The 16,838-nt window shown below is 33.9% G+C and overlaps 1 protein-coding gene across 6 annotated transcripts in view; it reads left to right on the top strand.

Annotated features, from left to right (window-relative positions):
* The window catches only part of GluClalpha (glycine receptor alpha 1), a 283,088-nt gene that overhangs the window by 185,869 nt on the left and 80,381 nt on the right, over positions 1 to 16,838 (top strand). For all 6 annotated transcript variants that reach the window (XM_072545998.1, XM_072546002.1, XM_072546001.1 and 3 more), the window contains one exon: positions 9,228 to 9,451. In XM_072545998.1, coding sequence (XP_072402099.1) covers positions 9,228 to 9,451 — 224 coding nt within the window. The remainder of the gene's footprint in view (positions 1 to 9,227; positions 9,452 to 16,838) is intronic.

The following is a 16,838-nucleotide window of genomic DNA, read 5'->3' as shown; positions in this document are numbered from 1 at the left end:
TAATGTAATTAACATTAATGTAATTAATTAACATATTATCAACATAACATAACTAATCACATTGTTAAATAATAGGTTTTATTGTGATAAGTAATAGTATTTGTTATCGTAACTCAGGTCTTCTTGTCGGATGTGAAATCTACGGTCAGTTGATCCGATTTAAGTAGCAAGAGCAAAGCCTGTGGAGTTTCAAAAAGTATTTCCGAGCATATATTTTTCTTTCGAGAAAAGAAAAGAGAATTGCTTCGAACCGGCTGCTCACGCAGGTGTCGGCTCTTTCTTGATTGTTTTGAGCCCAGTCGCTACTGTCTTTTTTTAGCGCTGGTGTCTATGTTTTGGGTCGTTTGAGATACTTTATCGCTTTCCACACGGAGAATATTACGTAGAGCTGTCGGTAGCCAAGTCCCTTTGGGAAGAGAGGTTTGGATTTTCACCAATTTTCTTTCTTAGTTTATTTTTTCCCAAGGCGGTTTTGTATTGGTAAGATTGTTGTTCATTTTCTGGGAATTTTTGTCAATTTTATGAATTGTAAGATTGTCGGTGTATTTTGACTATTTTGATTTGTTCCACTGTTACACAAATAAAATTTGTTCCACAAATTCTAATTTGCTATTGTTTTTTGTGGTATGTTTAAATTAAATATTATTTTATTTGAGGTTAAACCACAATTTATTGTAATGAGAATATTAAGAATTACATTTTATAATTGCCTTAGGATTTAGACAAAGTACTTCAACTGTCAAAAAGTAAAAATCTTATACAGATTGTTGAAGGTTCTAAAACGTATATGGGTGGTAACTGATAAATCCTTATAGATGTACAGCTGATTTTGCTTTGTTTTTTTTTTGTAAACAATCATAAAAAGGAAAAAAAAATAATTTTTTAGCTATGAAACGTTTCTTATACATTTTAGCTAAAAATGGTTGAAATAAAAGTTGTAGATCTTAAAAAGTTCTTTAATTTGTGAGTTTCTAAATTAAAATACATAAACAATTGACCGAGATACTTGCAAAAAACCTAATTTTTGCAGTCTCTAATATCTTGGTTTTTTGAATAATGACATATTGTATAAGTACTGCAGATTAAGTCAATTATCATTATTAGTTTTTGAAGTTTGCTAAATCTAATCTCGATCAACAAAATAGTTTATGTTATTCAATTTGTTTACCCCGGAGAGCGATTATTTAAACAACTGCACTTGCTCAAACAGTCTATTCTTTAAGGCTTAGATTGTAAGATAAATTAAAAAACTATTAACATAAGTTAAAAAATGTTTAACATTTTATCAAAATTTTTATTAAAAAACCGTTAGAAGAGGGGCTAACTTTTTAGCTCATAAACATTTATAATAACTTTGATATTTTTTATCTCACGCGTTTGTAAGTAGGCTCACTGAAAAGATGGCAAAAAAAATCGGTTGCCTGTAAAGTCGGTTTTACGGGCGAAGATTTTACGTGACAACGTCTTTTTCTCGGTAGAATATTTATTGATATGAATATTATTAAATTGCACAATAGGAACAAGGAATTGAATGAAAATAAGAATTGCACAAATTTTAACTATAGAAATATATTTTGTTTACTAAAATATTGTAGGGGAGAGTCACCCAAGTTGGGACAGTTTTTTTTATAACAAATACTTGAAAATCTATAGATATTAAAAAAAAGTTGAGGTAATAAAATGAAACTTTATTCTAACTATTAACACATTTTAGATATAAACTAAATGAAAAATAAAAAATATGCTTCGTTTTTTGTTATTAAAAAAAGTGTGAATGTCCCATCATGAGAAACCGGAATCCTAAGATGGTCCGTTGGGTTTCTCAAAAAGGGACATTACTCTATACAACTTCCACAAATAAAATAGAGATCATCCATTACTCCACAAGACTCATGAGCCCAATTTGAACATATTTTGCAGTTGTACCAGTCTTCACTACTCTCTGCGTACTTCTTTCCACATACAATGCAGTTTGAATCATCTTTAGTTGAAGTGACGACTGTGATATTGCTAATATTTGCATTTCGAGCGCTGTGGTCCATAACTACAGTTCGTTTCACAGATTTAACCTTGTTAGTAGGGATTGTGGATTGCAACGTCTCTAATTCATTTTTATACGTGGAATTTTATATTCTGTGAGTATCGTGGATTTCAGAGAATGTCTAGAAGAAGTCTTACCTTTCTTTTTCTGTGCCTTTGGTAGCGGACTAATATCGGTCACTTTTACCTTGGATGTCGGAAATTGGATAGGAATGATTTGGCTTCTCTGTATCGGTCTGTTATCTTCGGAATCGCCATCTTTAGGTGACCTTAAAACAGACTGTTTTGAGGTTGAAGGAATCGGATTATCATACATTTCAACTTGATTTACGCCTTCGGTATGAGCCATCATTACGGGTAATTTATTGACCTGTGATGTAGTTTCATTGTCCACTGATTGTTCCGTCGTTTTAGAGGGAGCGAATTCGCAGTCTTGAAATACGTCTTCGTTAAAAGGCCAAATTCAGGTTACTCGGAATCCATTTGTCGCTATCTGTACAGAAGATGCCTTTGAGAATGCTTCTGCAACAGCCCCTGAGATTTGATATATTCCAAATGTACGACCACAATAATTTTTTAGCCATTTAGTAAGGTACAAATCATAATAACTCATAAATGATTTTAAATACGAAACATCTAGGGGTTGCATTTTATGCGTACAGTGTGGTGACAGGCATAATAAAATAATACCATTCTCGCGACAGAAGTTTATAACGTCTAAACTTTTTGTATGTGAACAATGGCCGTCCAAAATAATAAGAATTTTGCACTCCTTCGAAGGTCTGGTTTGTTGTGCAAAATATTTTATGAATTTTAAAAAAACATCACGATCCATCCATCCTTTGTCCTGTGGAAATGCTGGACTACCGTTAGGTGCATTGTCCATCAGCTCTGGTTTTATTTTCTTTCTGGGAAATATAAAAGCAGGCGCAAGAAAATTGCCACTTGCACTCATAGCAGCTACTATAGTGGCATTAACTCCTCTTTCGGTACTTGTTAAACCTGCCACTTGCTTTTTACCCCTCTGAGCAAGAACTTTAGATAATTTTTGGACGGTGGTCACTCCGGTCTCATCAATATTCCAGATTCTATCTGGAGTGAGGTGATGTTTATTATAAATACTTTCCAGGTTGTTGAAAAAACTTTGGACTGCATTCTTGTTGAATCCTGTAGCTCTAGCGTATGAGGTTGCTTCTGGTTTTCTCAGAGAAATATTTCTATGTCGACTCAAAAACCCATAAACCCACTTTTTAGAGGCCATTCGAGTATCTTTATTAAAATTGTTAGCAATATTATTGGCTTGGGCAAAGTTAAATGCCAGACAACGAAGTTCTTTATAAGTGATTCCAAAAAATCGCTTTTCCATTTCAAGAATATGATCTAAAATTTCGTGTTCCTGTTCAACTGAGAATATTTGTCTAAACCGACCAAGATATCAGTGCCACTTACGAGATATAGAGTTCACTGAATAAAACATTTTTTAATGACACATTATCTTTACATAGCTATAATCAAGGTTAGAATATTATGACCTCCTTGGGTATAATCTAATTACTGAACCACTACTTATAAATGTTTTTAGAATGAATTACCGTTATATGTAAGAATTTATGAGTAATTAATGATTTAATTAGTTAAAAGTAGGCAGGTATAAGAAGAATATCTGTAGCCATATTTTAGTTCCTAAGATGGGACGTCCCGACTGAGGAAGTTTAACTTTGTCCCATCTTAAGAGATTTGCACCCATTTTGTAAAAATCTTAACCGATATTAAACAAAAGCTTTAGTGGCAAATACTTTACAGTGAAATGCAATGACTATAAACTCTGTTATTGACTAATAACGTTAAGTTTCACAGATACTTACCATTAACGCTATATTCACTATAATGTTGTACGTAAATAAATTTAAAAAAATATGTAAACATTAACAACTTGTTCTGACGAACGCTACCGGTATGCTAGCCTCGTGTCGTTTACGTGACAATACGACTGAATGGCGAGCTTTCATTCTTCCAGTGCAGGTGTTGCCACTTGTTACAGATTTTCTAGAATTGCTAGTGTCCCTACTTGGGAACCGTCCCGTCTTAGGTAACTCTCCCCTACATGTAAACTTAAACTTAACTAATTTCTATTTGAGTGATTTTGTTGAGGATAGGACGATGATAGGAGAAATAGCATCGCACCAGCGGACCGATCATGTTTGAGTGGGAGAGAGACGCAAGGCATTCGCCGGTCCGGCGGGCCTCTCTCTCGTTCGGTGACTCATCGTAACAGACGTGAGCGGGCGTTACACTTTTTCATGAGTGACTCCGAGCCACAACCTAATTTAAGACGTTGTCACGTCAAAACACAATTTTTAAATGACAAACTTCTATGACCAATAAGATTCAAGATAGCATTTTTTCAAGTGAGAAATATATGAATTAGCTAAAGTGATACATTTAGGGTCAGCCCACTTGACTACTGCTATACCGTTTGTGTTTGTGTCAACTTTGTAATCGAAACTTCCTTTCCCTTTTTTGAAGAGCGCTTTGTCTGTTTTCAACTTATAACTTCGTAGTCGCTTACTGCGAATAGTGCCAAGACTCGACAACTCTTTCTCTTTCTTTAGGTATTTTATTAGCTTCAAAGAGCAGAAAGGTTGTCAAAATAAACTACAGATTCGTTCGGATTTGCAACTTAAGCCTCGAGCCCCAACGATTCTTCATAACTTGAAAATGGTATATTGTTGATAAGTGCTCGAACCTATGTACATTAAAAAGTCGTAAACAATACCTGATACTTCTGCGCGAATAAACATTTAGAGTCCCCATTTTTTAGGCTTCTTGGGTATATATTGACGTAAGTTACCTGCCTTACTTCTCTTATAGCGTAAAAACCCTAACAGAGAAAGTAGTGGAATACACTAAACCTCTAGTGCTAATATTTATTGATTTTCACAAAGCCTTTGACACAGTTGAGCTAAGCAAAATAGCTTAGCAAAACAGGCTAGACTATAAGTAGGTATACAAAATTATTATACAATATATACCTACAGGCAATAACTACTGTTAAATTACATACTAATATTTTAGTATGTAATATACCTTAATATACCTTAAAGGTCGATTCACACACACGTGGCGTAACTGTATTTTTTGCCGTGACAGTGCCGTATTAGCTTTTCGCCAGTCCGTAATTTCGACTGTTTCACTTCGTGTTCACACAGCAAATTGTTGTGTAATAAAGGTTATCAGAATGGTGGTGTTTTCCGACAGCGAACTGTTGATGATTGCTGTGATCTTAGATGAAAAAGACCAACAGGTAAAGTCAGCATATACTGCAAATAAACGCGTGTGGGTCCATCAAGCTTGGAAGAAGAGAGCAACGAAAGAAGAATATTTTATTTTTGTATAAAGAGTTGATGGACGAAGGGGACGTTTTTTGAATATTTCAGAATGTCTCAGAATTCGTTCATGTTATTGCTGAGTAAATAGAACTTCGAAAATTTGGTGCTCAAGAGTTTGGGCCTTACGTGCACGAGTTTTTTTATGGATTTGTTAATATTTTTTGTTGGCCAAAGCTGTTTTTTGGATTTTTTATAATTTTTTTTGTAGGATGTCCTGTAACATAAAATCATAATAATTATTGTATATATCGTATATGAATCATTTTACCTGGGGCCTACATTGCACTGTACTGCGCTTGTCCACGTTGTTATAGAACTACGAACTATTCGCTTTTATGTGATGTTGTTTTTGTTTTATTTTTTCTTCGGTGATTTTTGTGTTCTCTCTGGTATATAAATAAAAATATCGTCGGCGAGAAATCTTTTTATACGGTACGGTCACGTCGACAATACTGGTCCGTTTACGTTCACGGTACGGTTATGGGTGTGTGTGAATCGACCTTAACAATACAGCAGGGGGTTAGACAGTGAGACCCAATGTCATCTAAACTTTTTAATACGGTGCTGGAACATGCTTTTAAGAATATTGATTGGCTGACCAAAGCAATAAAAATTCATGGAGAATATCTAAACAACTTACGTTTCGCCGATGATATAGTCATAATAGCTGAGGGCTTAAACAAAAATAATGAGAAATTTGGTACCCAACCAGAACATCAGTATTGGTGTTCAATAAATAGAACTCGTAGATAAATATAAATACCTAGGTCATAAAATTATGATTGGCTGGAATAATCAGACCCATAAACTGAAGAAAAGAATGGGTCTTGGGTTGGCAAAATTTGGAAAACTGAGAGAAACTTTTAAAAGTGAGCTGCCTACATGCCCGAAGAGACAAGTATATGATCAATGCGTCCTTCCAGTATTGACATACGCAGCAGAAATACTTACCATAACAAAAGCATCGTTTACCAAACTGAGAGTCACACATAGAAAAATGCAGCGATCTAGGTTAACAGTAACACTGCGAGACAAAATAAAAAACAAAGAGAAGAGGAGAAGGACCAAGGTAACTGACGCCAGCGAAATAATAGCCAGACTAAAATGGAGATGGGCGGAACACATAGCTATAATGACGGATGGGCAATGGAAAAAGAGGTTATGGGAGTGAAGACCAATGGAAGACAAAACTGGATGAGACTGGCACAAGATAGATAGGGTTGGAAATACGAGGAAGAGGCCTATGTTCAGCAGTGGACTTTTTAGGCTGGATGATGAAGATCATTCTAACGAATTACAGTTTTTTACTTCTTCCTGGTACATGCCATCTATAAAATATATCATAAAATTTGGATCTTTCTTTATGATCTGTTCAATTTTCAGCTCTTAATATTAATAAACAATGGAAATATTATTTTATAAAAAAAAATCTTGGTTTCTATTGGTTATAGAAGGTTCTTTTTTTAAGATTTTGTTTTTTCATCATCTTCTAGTAAATCTACTTACAAGCGCTTGACATAAATGAAGTCAGTTATCCTAAATGTTTATTAATCAAAAGGTTAGCCATTTTTGAAATGGTTTTTAATAATAATTTTGATAAAATTTTTAACAAAATTGTTATAATATATGCTAAACTAAAGCCTAAAAGAATCGATTGCGATCTTCTAAATACATCTAAAGTCAGTTTTTGGGCAAGAACAGTTGTTTAAATAATCACTCTCCAGGAAAAACAGATTAAATATCTTACAAACTATTCGGTAGATTAAGCTGAGATTTAGCACACATTCCACCAAAAAAACTGTTTTTTGCAATTGTGTTCGTCAATTGTGTATGTATTTTAATTTACAAATTCGCAAATTTAAGGACTTTAATATTTACAACTTTCATTTAAACCATTTTTCTCTAAAATGTATAAAAAAGCAAAGCAAAATCAGTTGTACGTTTTCAATGATTTGTCATCAATGAGCTATAGCTCATATAGCTTTTAAGCCTTCAAAAACCTATATAACGATGTTTCAGCTGTTTTTTTTTCTTTACTGGCCTATTGCCACTCAGGGCCAGTTTATAAACATTCACAGATTTGAACACACAGAAATTGAAACGTCAAATCTCATTGCAATCAATTGTAGCTTAATTCCATAAAAAATAATAGTCTTACGATGAGTAGACCTTGTACCTTTTATGATATTATGTATTGATACGCAGGGAAGTAGAGCTGTCATTATTTAACATGTTTGAGTTTGGATTAGATTAGTAGACTACAAGGACCAGTGATCCTTCAATGCTCTAAATCCTGTTGACCTCTCTCTTATTTGTAATGGTTATGCTTGGCCCAAAGAGTAATTCTAGCTTTATGATATGTTTATCGGCGGTAATTACAGAATCCTGGATTTCCTTTGGACAAGAATCATTTGTAACATTTGTAAGCAGGTGTTCTTTCCTAGTCAGATTTTTATAACGATCGAATTACACTTTTGGTTGTTTCAAGTGTAACGCTAAAGAAGAACGTCGAAAATAGGAGACCAGTTTCAATAAATAAGACAAAACGGACGAAAAAATATTAAAGAAATAAAAAAAATAGTTTTTAACAGAGAGGAGAGAAAAACTCTGATTTTTGAAGAAAGAAGAGAATTTTTCACACATATATTATTTGTAAGTTATTGTGGATACCGGGGCACAGGAATTACTGGTAATGAGTCTATCTGAAGAAGTAGTCCTTACATCGGATCAAAACAATTCTGCGGTTTATCAACATTCCGCATAGTGAAAAATATCCAAAAATGGTAGAAGAAACTTCATAATAAACTCAGAGTAATCATAAGTATTGCCACAAGACATTTTTCACTCAAACATCTCTCTAAAATTGGCCAGATTTAAACAGCAGATGGTCGAACGTATTGTCTGGAACTGCAGACCAGTTGTTCGCCAATCCCATAAATATCTTGAATAGTCCTTTTTACAATCTTATCATGTACCTAACGTGTCTGCAAACAGATAATACGCTTTCTTAAAATCCTGTTCTTTTGGACTAAAACATGGATGGAAACATGTCGTAGTGTGGACCTCTTTGAAGGCTAAAAAAACGCCATCACAGAATCTACAATAATAGATTTCAGAGGGGTCTAAAATCTATATTGTACAGCTTATTCAGTCGTACTTATAAAGGTGTTTTTAGTTGATTGAGATTATTATGCCAAACAGTTATCATAACAATGCAATATAACAGGTAATTTACCAACACATTAGGTTATGTTACTATTGTTATGATACTTGCTTCAGTTAATAGTCCCGTTTAAATAGGAATGCCTCAATAGGCACGTTTGTTTAAGTCGTCTAAAATAATTTTGTATCTACAATACCTCCTAAATAAACAATTTTTACAAAATTATTTAACTTGTTTTATGTATATACACTTTAAAACCATTTTATCTCTCAGCATGTGTAATATATGAATTAACTGGTTTGCAATCGTAATATAATTTTATACAAATTCCTAGTTTAGTAAATATCTTCATTTAATATATGTACAAAAGTAAATTAAAATTATGAACTGGAAAGTAAAAAACAAAAGTTATGTAATATAAAAAATTAAACGTTTCATCTTCGTTTGCTATAATTTTAAAAACTAGCAATGTAGATTAAAGGTTGATCTTAATTATTTTATTATTATTTGATATTGTGCAAGTAATTTGCCTGTTTTGCATGCATTGGTGTGAGCATACTCAAAGTGATTATTGGTCTTGTGGAGCTGAAACAATTTTTTTTAACAAAAACTGATGCTACGGCAACAATTTTCAGGAATACAGTGTACAACTTACTTTTCGGGAGCAGTGGCTAGATGAGAGGCTGAAGTTTAACGACTTTGGAGGACGGTTAAAATATTTAACGCTCACAGAGGCAAACAGGGTCTGGATGCCGGATCTGTTTTTCTCAAACGAAAAAGAGGGCCATTTTCACAATATCATCATGCCAAATGTCTACATTCGCATTTTTCCTACTGGATCAGTATTATATAGTATAAGGTCTGTAATATATCTCCCAAAGGTAACAAATCAGAGTCAAGCTTGTGTTGGACTGTCATCACACGCTTCAGTCTAAGGCATGATTGTTTCTTGGTGTACATTTTTATTTGTCATAATTTATTTTGTTTTAGTACAGGTTTTGCATGCATGAAACATCAAAGTTCAGGATATTCTTTCTATTTGCGTTTATATTGACGACAGAAACTGCAATATAAATGAATAAAATCGTTAAAATTTTCATATCAACTTTAGAATTATTTAATATTTAATAAGTTTCTTATTAATATTACTTAAATAAAGATCCAAGGAAATTTTCTGCTAAGTTAATTAATTTACTTGTAGATATTGTTATGTTTTTATTAATTCTAATTTATTGTTCTTATTTTAATTAACTAAAACACGATAATATACACTGTACAACAATTGATTTGACTAATAATTACATAATTTATCTATACGGACGTTACATTTGAAACGCGTCGCGATCTTCTTTTCTGACTGCCCGTTTTCTCCAAAAAGGTCCTGTTATATACCCAATACCGTTAGACTAGAAAAGTCGATGGCCTTCTCGACTAGACAGAGCGGCGAATGGTCTCAAAACTGGTATTTTTACATCGGCTCATCTCCAGAAAGTTCGATTGTTGTTTTTATAGCGGAGGGGGACCCATCGTGTGTCAGGTAGGTATTACCTAGAAAATACGTGAATAAATGAGAATATTAGTAATAAATATGTTTACGGTTTTGGGTCAGAATTTATCGTAACAATATATTTTAGAATTTATAACTTAAATACACATGTGGCATCCAGTTAAACATATAATTAATAAAATAGTGAAGTATGCGAAATAACGTATGTTCCTTTCAAATTACCGGATTTCATCGATGACAGGCGAAAAGATTGGACGCTTGGCATTTATTCAGTAGTTTATCTGCGACATGGTCAGATATGTTACACTTTAATTAATGTTATCTGCTATTCACACACTTGTGCCTATTATACCACTGTTTCTTTGCCATGTTTTACTTAAATTAACCAACACTGCTGCCGCTTCAGTCTTAATACGTTTTTCACACTCCCATCAGCTACTGATGGGAGTAGGTCAAGCCATCCTGCAAGGAAAAATATTTGGAAAACGAGGTCCAGGAAGAAGAAGAACATCTTGGTTAAAGAACCTCAGAATCTGTTTCAATACAACATCTGTGCAGATTTTCGGCGCTGCTGCAGATAAGATAAAGATTGCCATGATGATCGCCAACATTCGTAACGGATAAGCACATCAAGAAGAAGATCAGCTACTGATACCGTTCGATGAAATTTTTTAACTAGTTTTAATATGTATGAATGATGAATTTGCTTATCTTAATGAAATTTATTAAGTTATATAACTGTTCTGACCATTTCGAAGGAACTAAAAAAAAATATTTATTTAATACCATCGCGAAATGATAAATGTCTCACAGGTATGAATGAGAGGACAAATTCTTTTAAAATTTATAAATCAAATCCTACCCTATAGGAAGAATGAAGCTATATGGAAACACTTTTTCCAAAAGCCAAATCTAGTTGGGCTCAGTTTTGTTCCTCACTTAATAGACAACCCTCAAAGCTTTGGTTGACCCTCAGAGCTTTGGCAAAAGGTAAACAAATTTCAGGATAACAAAAAGTACACCGGTACTGATGACTGTATGGAAGAAAGTCTTTTTACAAAAATCTCTCTATGATCACTTTTTCTTCTTCTTCAAGTTCTATCTTCTGTCGAAGGTTGGAAATCATCAAGGCTATACGCACCGTGTTGACTTAAGCTCTAAATAGTTCTACACTACTACGTTAACACTTTTACAGCTCTAAACTTAAGAGCTAAAATACAGCTCCGGGAATTGACGTATAGCATGCTATTAAGCCTGCCCCTAATTGCCATATATATTTTCTGTGCAAAATATACAATATTCTCTTAAATTCTCAAAATCTGTGATTGTTTCAAGCAATGACTGGTTGTGGCTATACCCAAATTAAACCAGCGTACTGCCCTAAGACCTGTCTCTCTCAGGTCTCATGTATGCTTAAAACATTTGAACGATTAATGAAAAGCAGATTAGGATGGTGGTGTAAATATATTTCCAGTATCTCAGTATGGCTTTCGTAGGAATAAAGGAACTATGGATTGTGTTTCTTAATTACCAATAGATAGTCAGTTATCCTCCTCAAAAATGACAACGTCAATTAAAATCTATTGTTCGAAAAACTAAAACACAAAGGTAATCTACCTCAATTAATCAATCAATTAATTTATAACGTTCAACGCCGTCTTTTGATTTCCAGTCTCCATTTATCTCGATCGTTCCAAAGGTTTTCTTGAACTCCCCTCTCCCTTAAGTCTTTATCGATTCCTTCTCTCCAACTTAATCTCGGTCTGCCTTGCTTTCTTTTTCCATGCGGTGTCCAGTTCAATACTTTCTTTGGTATTCTGTGTTCATCTATTCTTTGGACGTGTCCATACCATCTTAGTTGATTTAATCTGATGTCCTCTGGTATATTGTGCTTAACACCCATAATTTCTCGTGTTCTTTCATTTCTAACTCTGTCTAGTCTTGATTTTCCAACGGCTCTTCTGAAAAAGTCCATTTGTGTTGCTTCTAATGCTTTTAAGTTTTTTCCTTTCAGTGGCCATACCTCACTTCCATATGTAACAATGCTTTTTATAATGCTGTTATAGATTTTATGTTTGTTTTCTTTTAAGATTGTTTTGTCCCACAGTACAACTGTACACTGTTTAATTGCCTAGTGGCTTGTCTTCCCTGGTTATTTCTATGTTTAATTTCTTCGTCTAATTTGCCATCGTTGGTTAATTGCATGCCTAAATATTTGTATTTTTGACAGTGATTTATTTCTTCCAAAATTAGATTTTGTTGAATTCCCCCAATACACATGTATTCAGTTTCCTTGATATTTACTTCTAGCCCCATAGTTCGTATTTTTCGATAAGTTTACGGGTCATATATTCGAGGTCGGCATAGTCTTGGGCCATCACTATCTAGTGGTCCGCAAAACTCAATGTGTACAATTTCCATGTTTCTGCATTTTCTTTTTCACGTCTTCATCGCTTGCTCCGAGTAGATCTTAAACAAAGTAGGAAACACGCAGCATCCTTGTTTGAGTCCCTTGCAAAGGTATTTCACCTTTGTACGCATATTTACTGGTAAACTTGTGTTCATTCCATGTAATGATATATTGATTGGCCTAAGAGTAGTACATCAAGGTTTACCACTAGGCTCTATCTTTAGCCCCTTGTTGTTTAATGTATACACTATAGATCATTACAGTTTAAGCATTAAATAAAACATATTGCCATATGCAGATGACTTCTGCTTTTACATGGCGAATAAATTGTACAAACAATGTATTAATTCAATAAAAACAATTATGTGTGATGCAAGAGAGTATTTCTTTAAACAGGGGTTTGAACTTACTACGTATAAATCAGCTGTGGAGATTTTTACGCGACATCGTTATGTGTAACAACCCAAGTATACCAATTTATAAGCACCATACTTATCTTGGTTATATTGGACACCAAGTTAATATGGGATGAATATATTAATAAGTGCTCAATGAAATGTGAGGACAGTTTAAATATTCTTAAAGTAGTTAATCGCTATCGATGGAGTGCTAACCCTAAGATTCATTTAATGTTTTATCGTGCATATACAAGATCCATTGTCGACTATGGAAGCTTCTATACGGATCTGTCACAAACAGTCGTCTGAAAAAACTAGACGGCATTCAGTACAAGACTCTGCAGTTAGTTTTAGGTGCGCTCAAATCTACATCTACATCTACAAAGAATCTTTTAGCTGAATCTATGGAACCTTTTTTACATTTAAGATGACAATATTTAGCTAAGGAAGTTATTCTTAAATGCCAATGTTACAACCAAATTGAACTACCTACTACAAAAAATATATGATATCTCTGTGTCGACAGTCTAGTCGACAAATGGTGGCATTACAGGAATTTCCTAATTCTGGCATATTCTCAGCATATTCTCAGCATCTAAACAGTCGAGGCGAATTAACTTTCTTTCAAACGAATTTGAATGTCTCCTATGCCAAAGTCAATGTTTCTTTTCCAAATTGTGACCATGAGAATTCAGTTGTTTTGCAGCATCAGATAGCCAAGATAATCCATGGAAGATTTTCACGGATGGTTCATTGTGAGTCGGTTATGCTGCATATATTCTGGACCACCAAGAACCCCTAATGTTCAAGTTAAATAAATGATACTCTATATACTTTGCCAAAATGTTTGCAATTTATCACGCTCTAGAATGGGCTGTGATAAAAAAAATTCCAACCACCAAGTTGTAATTATGTCAGATTCAAGGCCTGCGTTATTAGCTTTAGAAAACTCATGTAAACATTTATATAAAAATAGTCTTGTCGCTAAAATTTTAGAAAACCAACTAAAGCTGCTGGAAGAACATATTTCCGTAACTTTCGTCTGGGCAAGGGAATACTTTGGTATTTCCGGTAACATCAAAGCAGATTTTTTTGCTTAAGATGACCCTTTAGAATAAAAATCAACCTGTTTCAGCATTTTCATAAAATCTAATGAATATTGCCAAATATCAAGGTTGGCTCTTTTGAGTGGCCAACCCTGTAGTTTAATTTTAATAATCGTAATACTCACGCCTTTAGAAGCACTTATTGATTAAGTAACTCTCTAAACGGAAAACATTATGCTGTACTATTAATAAAGTCGTAATAAGGGCTTCGGGGATTTCAAATTCGTCCAATTTGCGAAGCTTAAATACAAGAGGTGTAAAGTTTACAAGCCTTGTTACCGACGCAGAGTGATTTCAGAGCTTTGTTTATATTTAATAATGTAGACTGCATATTAAGAGCAATTGATTATCGGCTTTATCTGGCCAATCCAGTAGAGAAACCGCAGGAGTGAATTCAATTATTAAACAAAGTTCGCTTTAGAGAGCAGCCTTTGATAAATTAGTCCTAAGCGTACCTCGCAAAACTATAGTAAATAACAAGTCGGTTGTTTACTATGTAGGAGCTCGTTATAAACAGTTTGTGTGTTAATATTTACAGAATTCGTTGAATTTAGATTCGACATGGTATATAAAAAATATTAAAACATATTTTAAATACAAACGTTACGGTGTGAAATTCACATTGAAAGGGCAGTACGGTTAAGATAGGAATGGACCTTTTTCGGATTTCACGCCATGTGCTTGGTAGCATAAACAAGTCCAAGTAGTGGTCACATACAGAACCGTACAAAGATCTTTACAGCGGGGCTCTATAATGAAACAAATACATAAAACAGAGAGACATTAGATATTTATTATAAAGTACATATCGATGGTGAACGTCCATAACCTTCTATGTCAAAATACTCAACTTTACAGGAGAGCATAAAAACTGTATTTTACATAAGTTTTACAAATTATTATTTTCATTACTCCCTATTAGGAAATCAGTTTAGTTTAACTTAATAAAGAAATCTTTGACATGTATTAAATAATATAATTATAAATTGACATAGGAGGTAGGGTACCGATCAGTATTCATAAAATTAATGACATAGGTGGTAGCAAAAGAAACAAAAAACTCGCATTTTACTATATTTTTCAGTTCATATTATACCCATAAATGATTAAAGTTTCCAGAATAATAAAAGCATAGTTTAATGTGGTAAGTTATTGTAAAAAGAATGAGCCGCAAGAGGTATAACAGTTTTAAACCGCTGCAAATGGTTGAATTTTGATTCATTTATTTTTGGTTTTTCTTTGTACATTTGTGGATACGGGTCGTTAGATTTTTTTTCACACCACATTTTAGTTCCGTAAAAGTGCTCTCCATAAAGTTTAGTTTATAGTACAGTCTTCCTTCTGCAGTGTATTTAATGGCACACATTTGGTGTACTGTTGGATCTGTGGTCTTCGTACCTGAACGGATGGACAAAAATCTAAAATATAAGACAAGATTATTTAATAACAGTAAAATTTAAACAATAGTAGTAGTAGGTATAAACAATAGTAGTAGTAGAAATAGAGATCCTACAGAAAAAATGGCAGAAATATATGGAACAACAATGCCCACTGACCTGTTTGATAAAGATAAAAACATACTATTCAATACGCAAGAAAACTGGACAGATGGCAGGAATATATAGCAGAACTGTTCAGTGACAACCAACACATTGAAGTATATGACAACGTCGAGAATGGACCAACAATAACAAAATCAGAAGTAAAATCTGCTATAAGTCGTCTAAAAAAACAACAAAGCGCCAGGACCTGATGGACTATATGCTTAGGTATTGAAATTGATAGAAGATAATCAACTTGACATTATGACAGAATTATTTAACCGTATATATTAAACAGGAACTTTACCAAAAGATTGGTACATGTCCATATTTATACCACTGCCAAAAAAAGCAAATACTAAGATATGTGAAGAACACCGAATCATTAGCCTCATGAACCACTCACTCAAAATATTCTTAAACATCATCCATGCTCGCATATACAAGAAATTGGAGGAGGGTATTGCTGATGTACAGTTTGGATTTCCCAGCGGTCTTGGCACAAGAGAAGCACTTTTTAGCATACAAGTATTGATACAACGAGCAAGAGATGTTAATACAGATGTCTTTGCCTGTTTCATTGACTTCGAAAAGGCATTTGACAAAGTACAGCATGAGAGGCTTATTGAAACTTTGCGAATAGCAAACATCGATGACAAGAATATAAGAATAATAGCCAATCTCTATAGGAAACAAGTAGTCAAGATTCGAGTAGACAATCAATTATCCGATGAAGTCCCAATACAATGAGGAGTACTACAAGGTTGCATACTCTCGCCTTTGCTATTTAATGTGTACTCTGAACATCTATTTCGAGAAGCTTTGGGAGAAACGACTGATGGCGTGATTGTTACCGGTGAAGTAATAAATAATTTAAGATTTGTAGACGACACTGTCCTTGTTGCGGATAGTGCTGAAGGATTACAAAGACTGATAGATCAAGTAGTTAACATCGGTAGAAAATATGGAATGAAACTTAATAATAAGAAGACGAAAATTATGATCATAAGCAAAAACCAAGATACAGATGCAAAGTTTATGGCAGACAATGAGGTATTGGATAGAACAGAAAAAATAACATACCTAGGATGCAACATCACAGACAGCTGGGATCACTCATAAGAGATTAAATGTAGGATCGAAAAAGCAAGGAGTGCCTTCCAACAGATGAAGAAAGTTCTCTGCAATTTAACCTTGAACTTACATCTCCGACTCAAAATCCTTAATTGTTATGTGTTTTCTGTTCTTATGTATGGAGCAGAGGCATGGGCACTCACTGATGCG

The sequence above is a fragment of the Diabrotica undecimpunctata genome, chromosome 10 (genome assembly GCF_040954645.1).
Source record: "Diabrotica undecimpunctata isolate CICGRU chromosome 10, icDiaUnde3, whole genome shotgun sequence".
Lineage (NCBI taxonomy): Eukaryota > Metazoa > Arthropoda > Insecta > Coleoptera > Chrysomelidae > Diabrotica > Diabrotica undecimpunctata.
The sequence above is the reverse complement of the archived record's forward strand: the minus strand, read 5'-3'. Positions and strand labels throughout refer to the sequence as shown.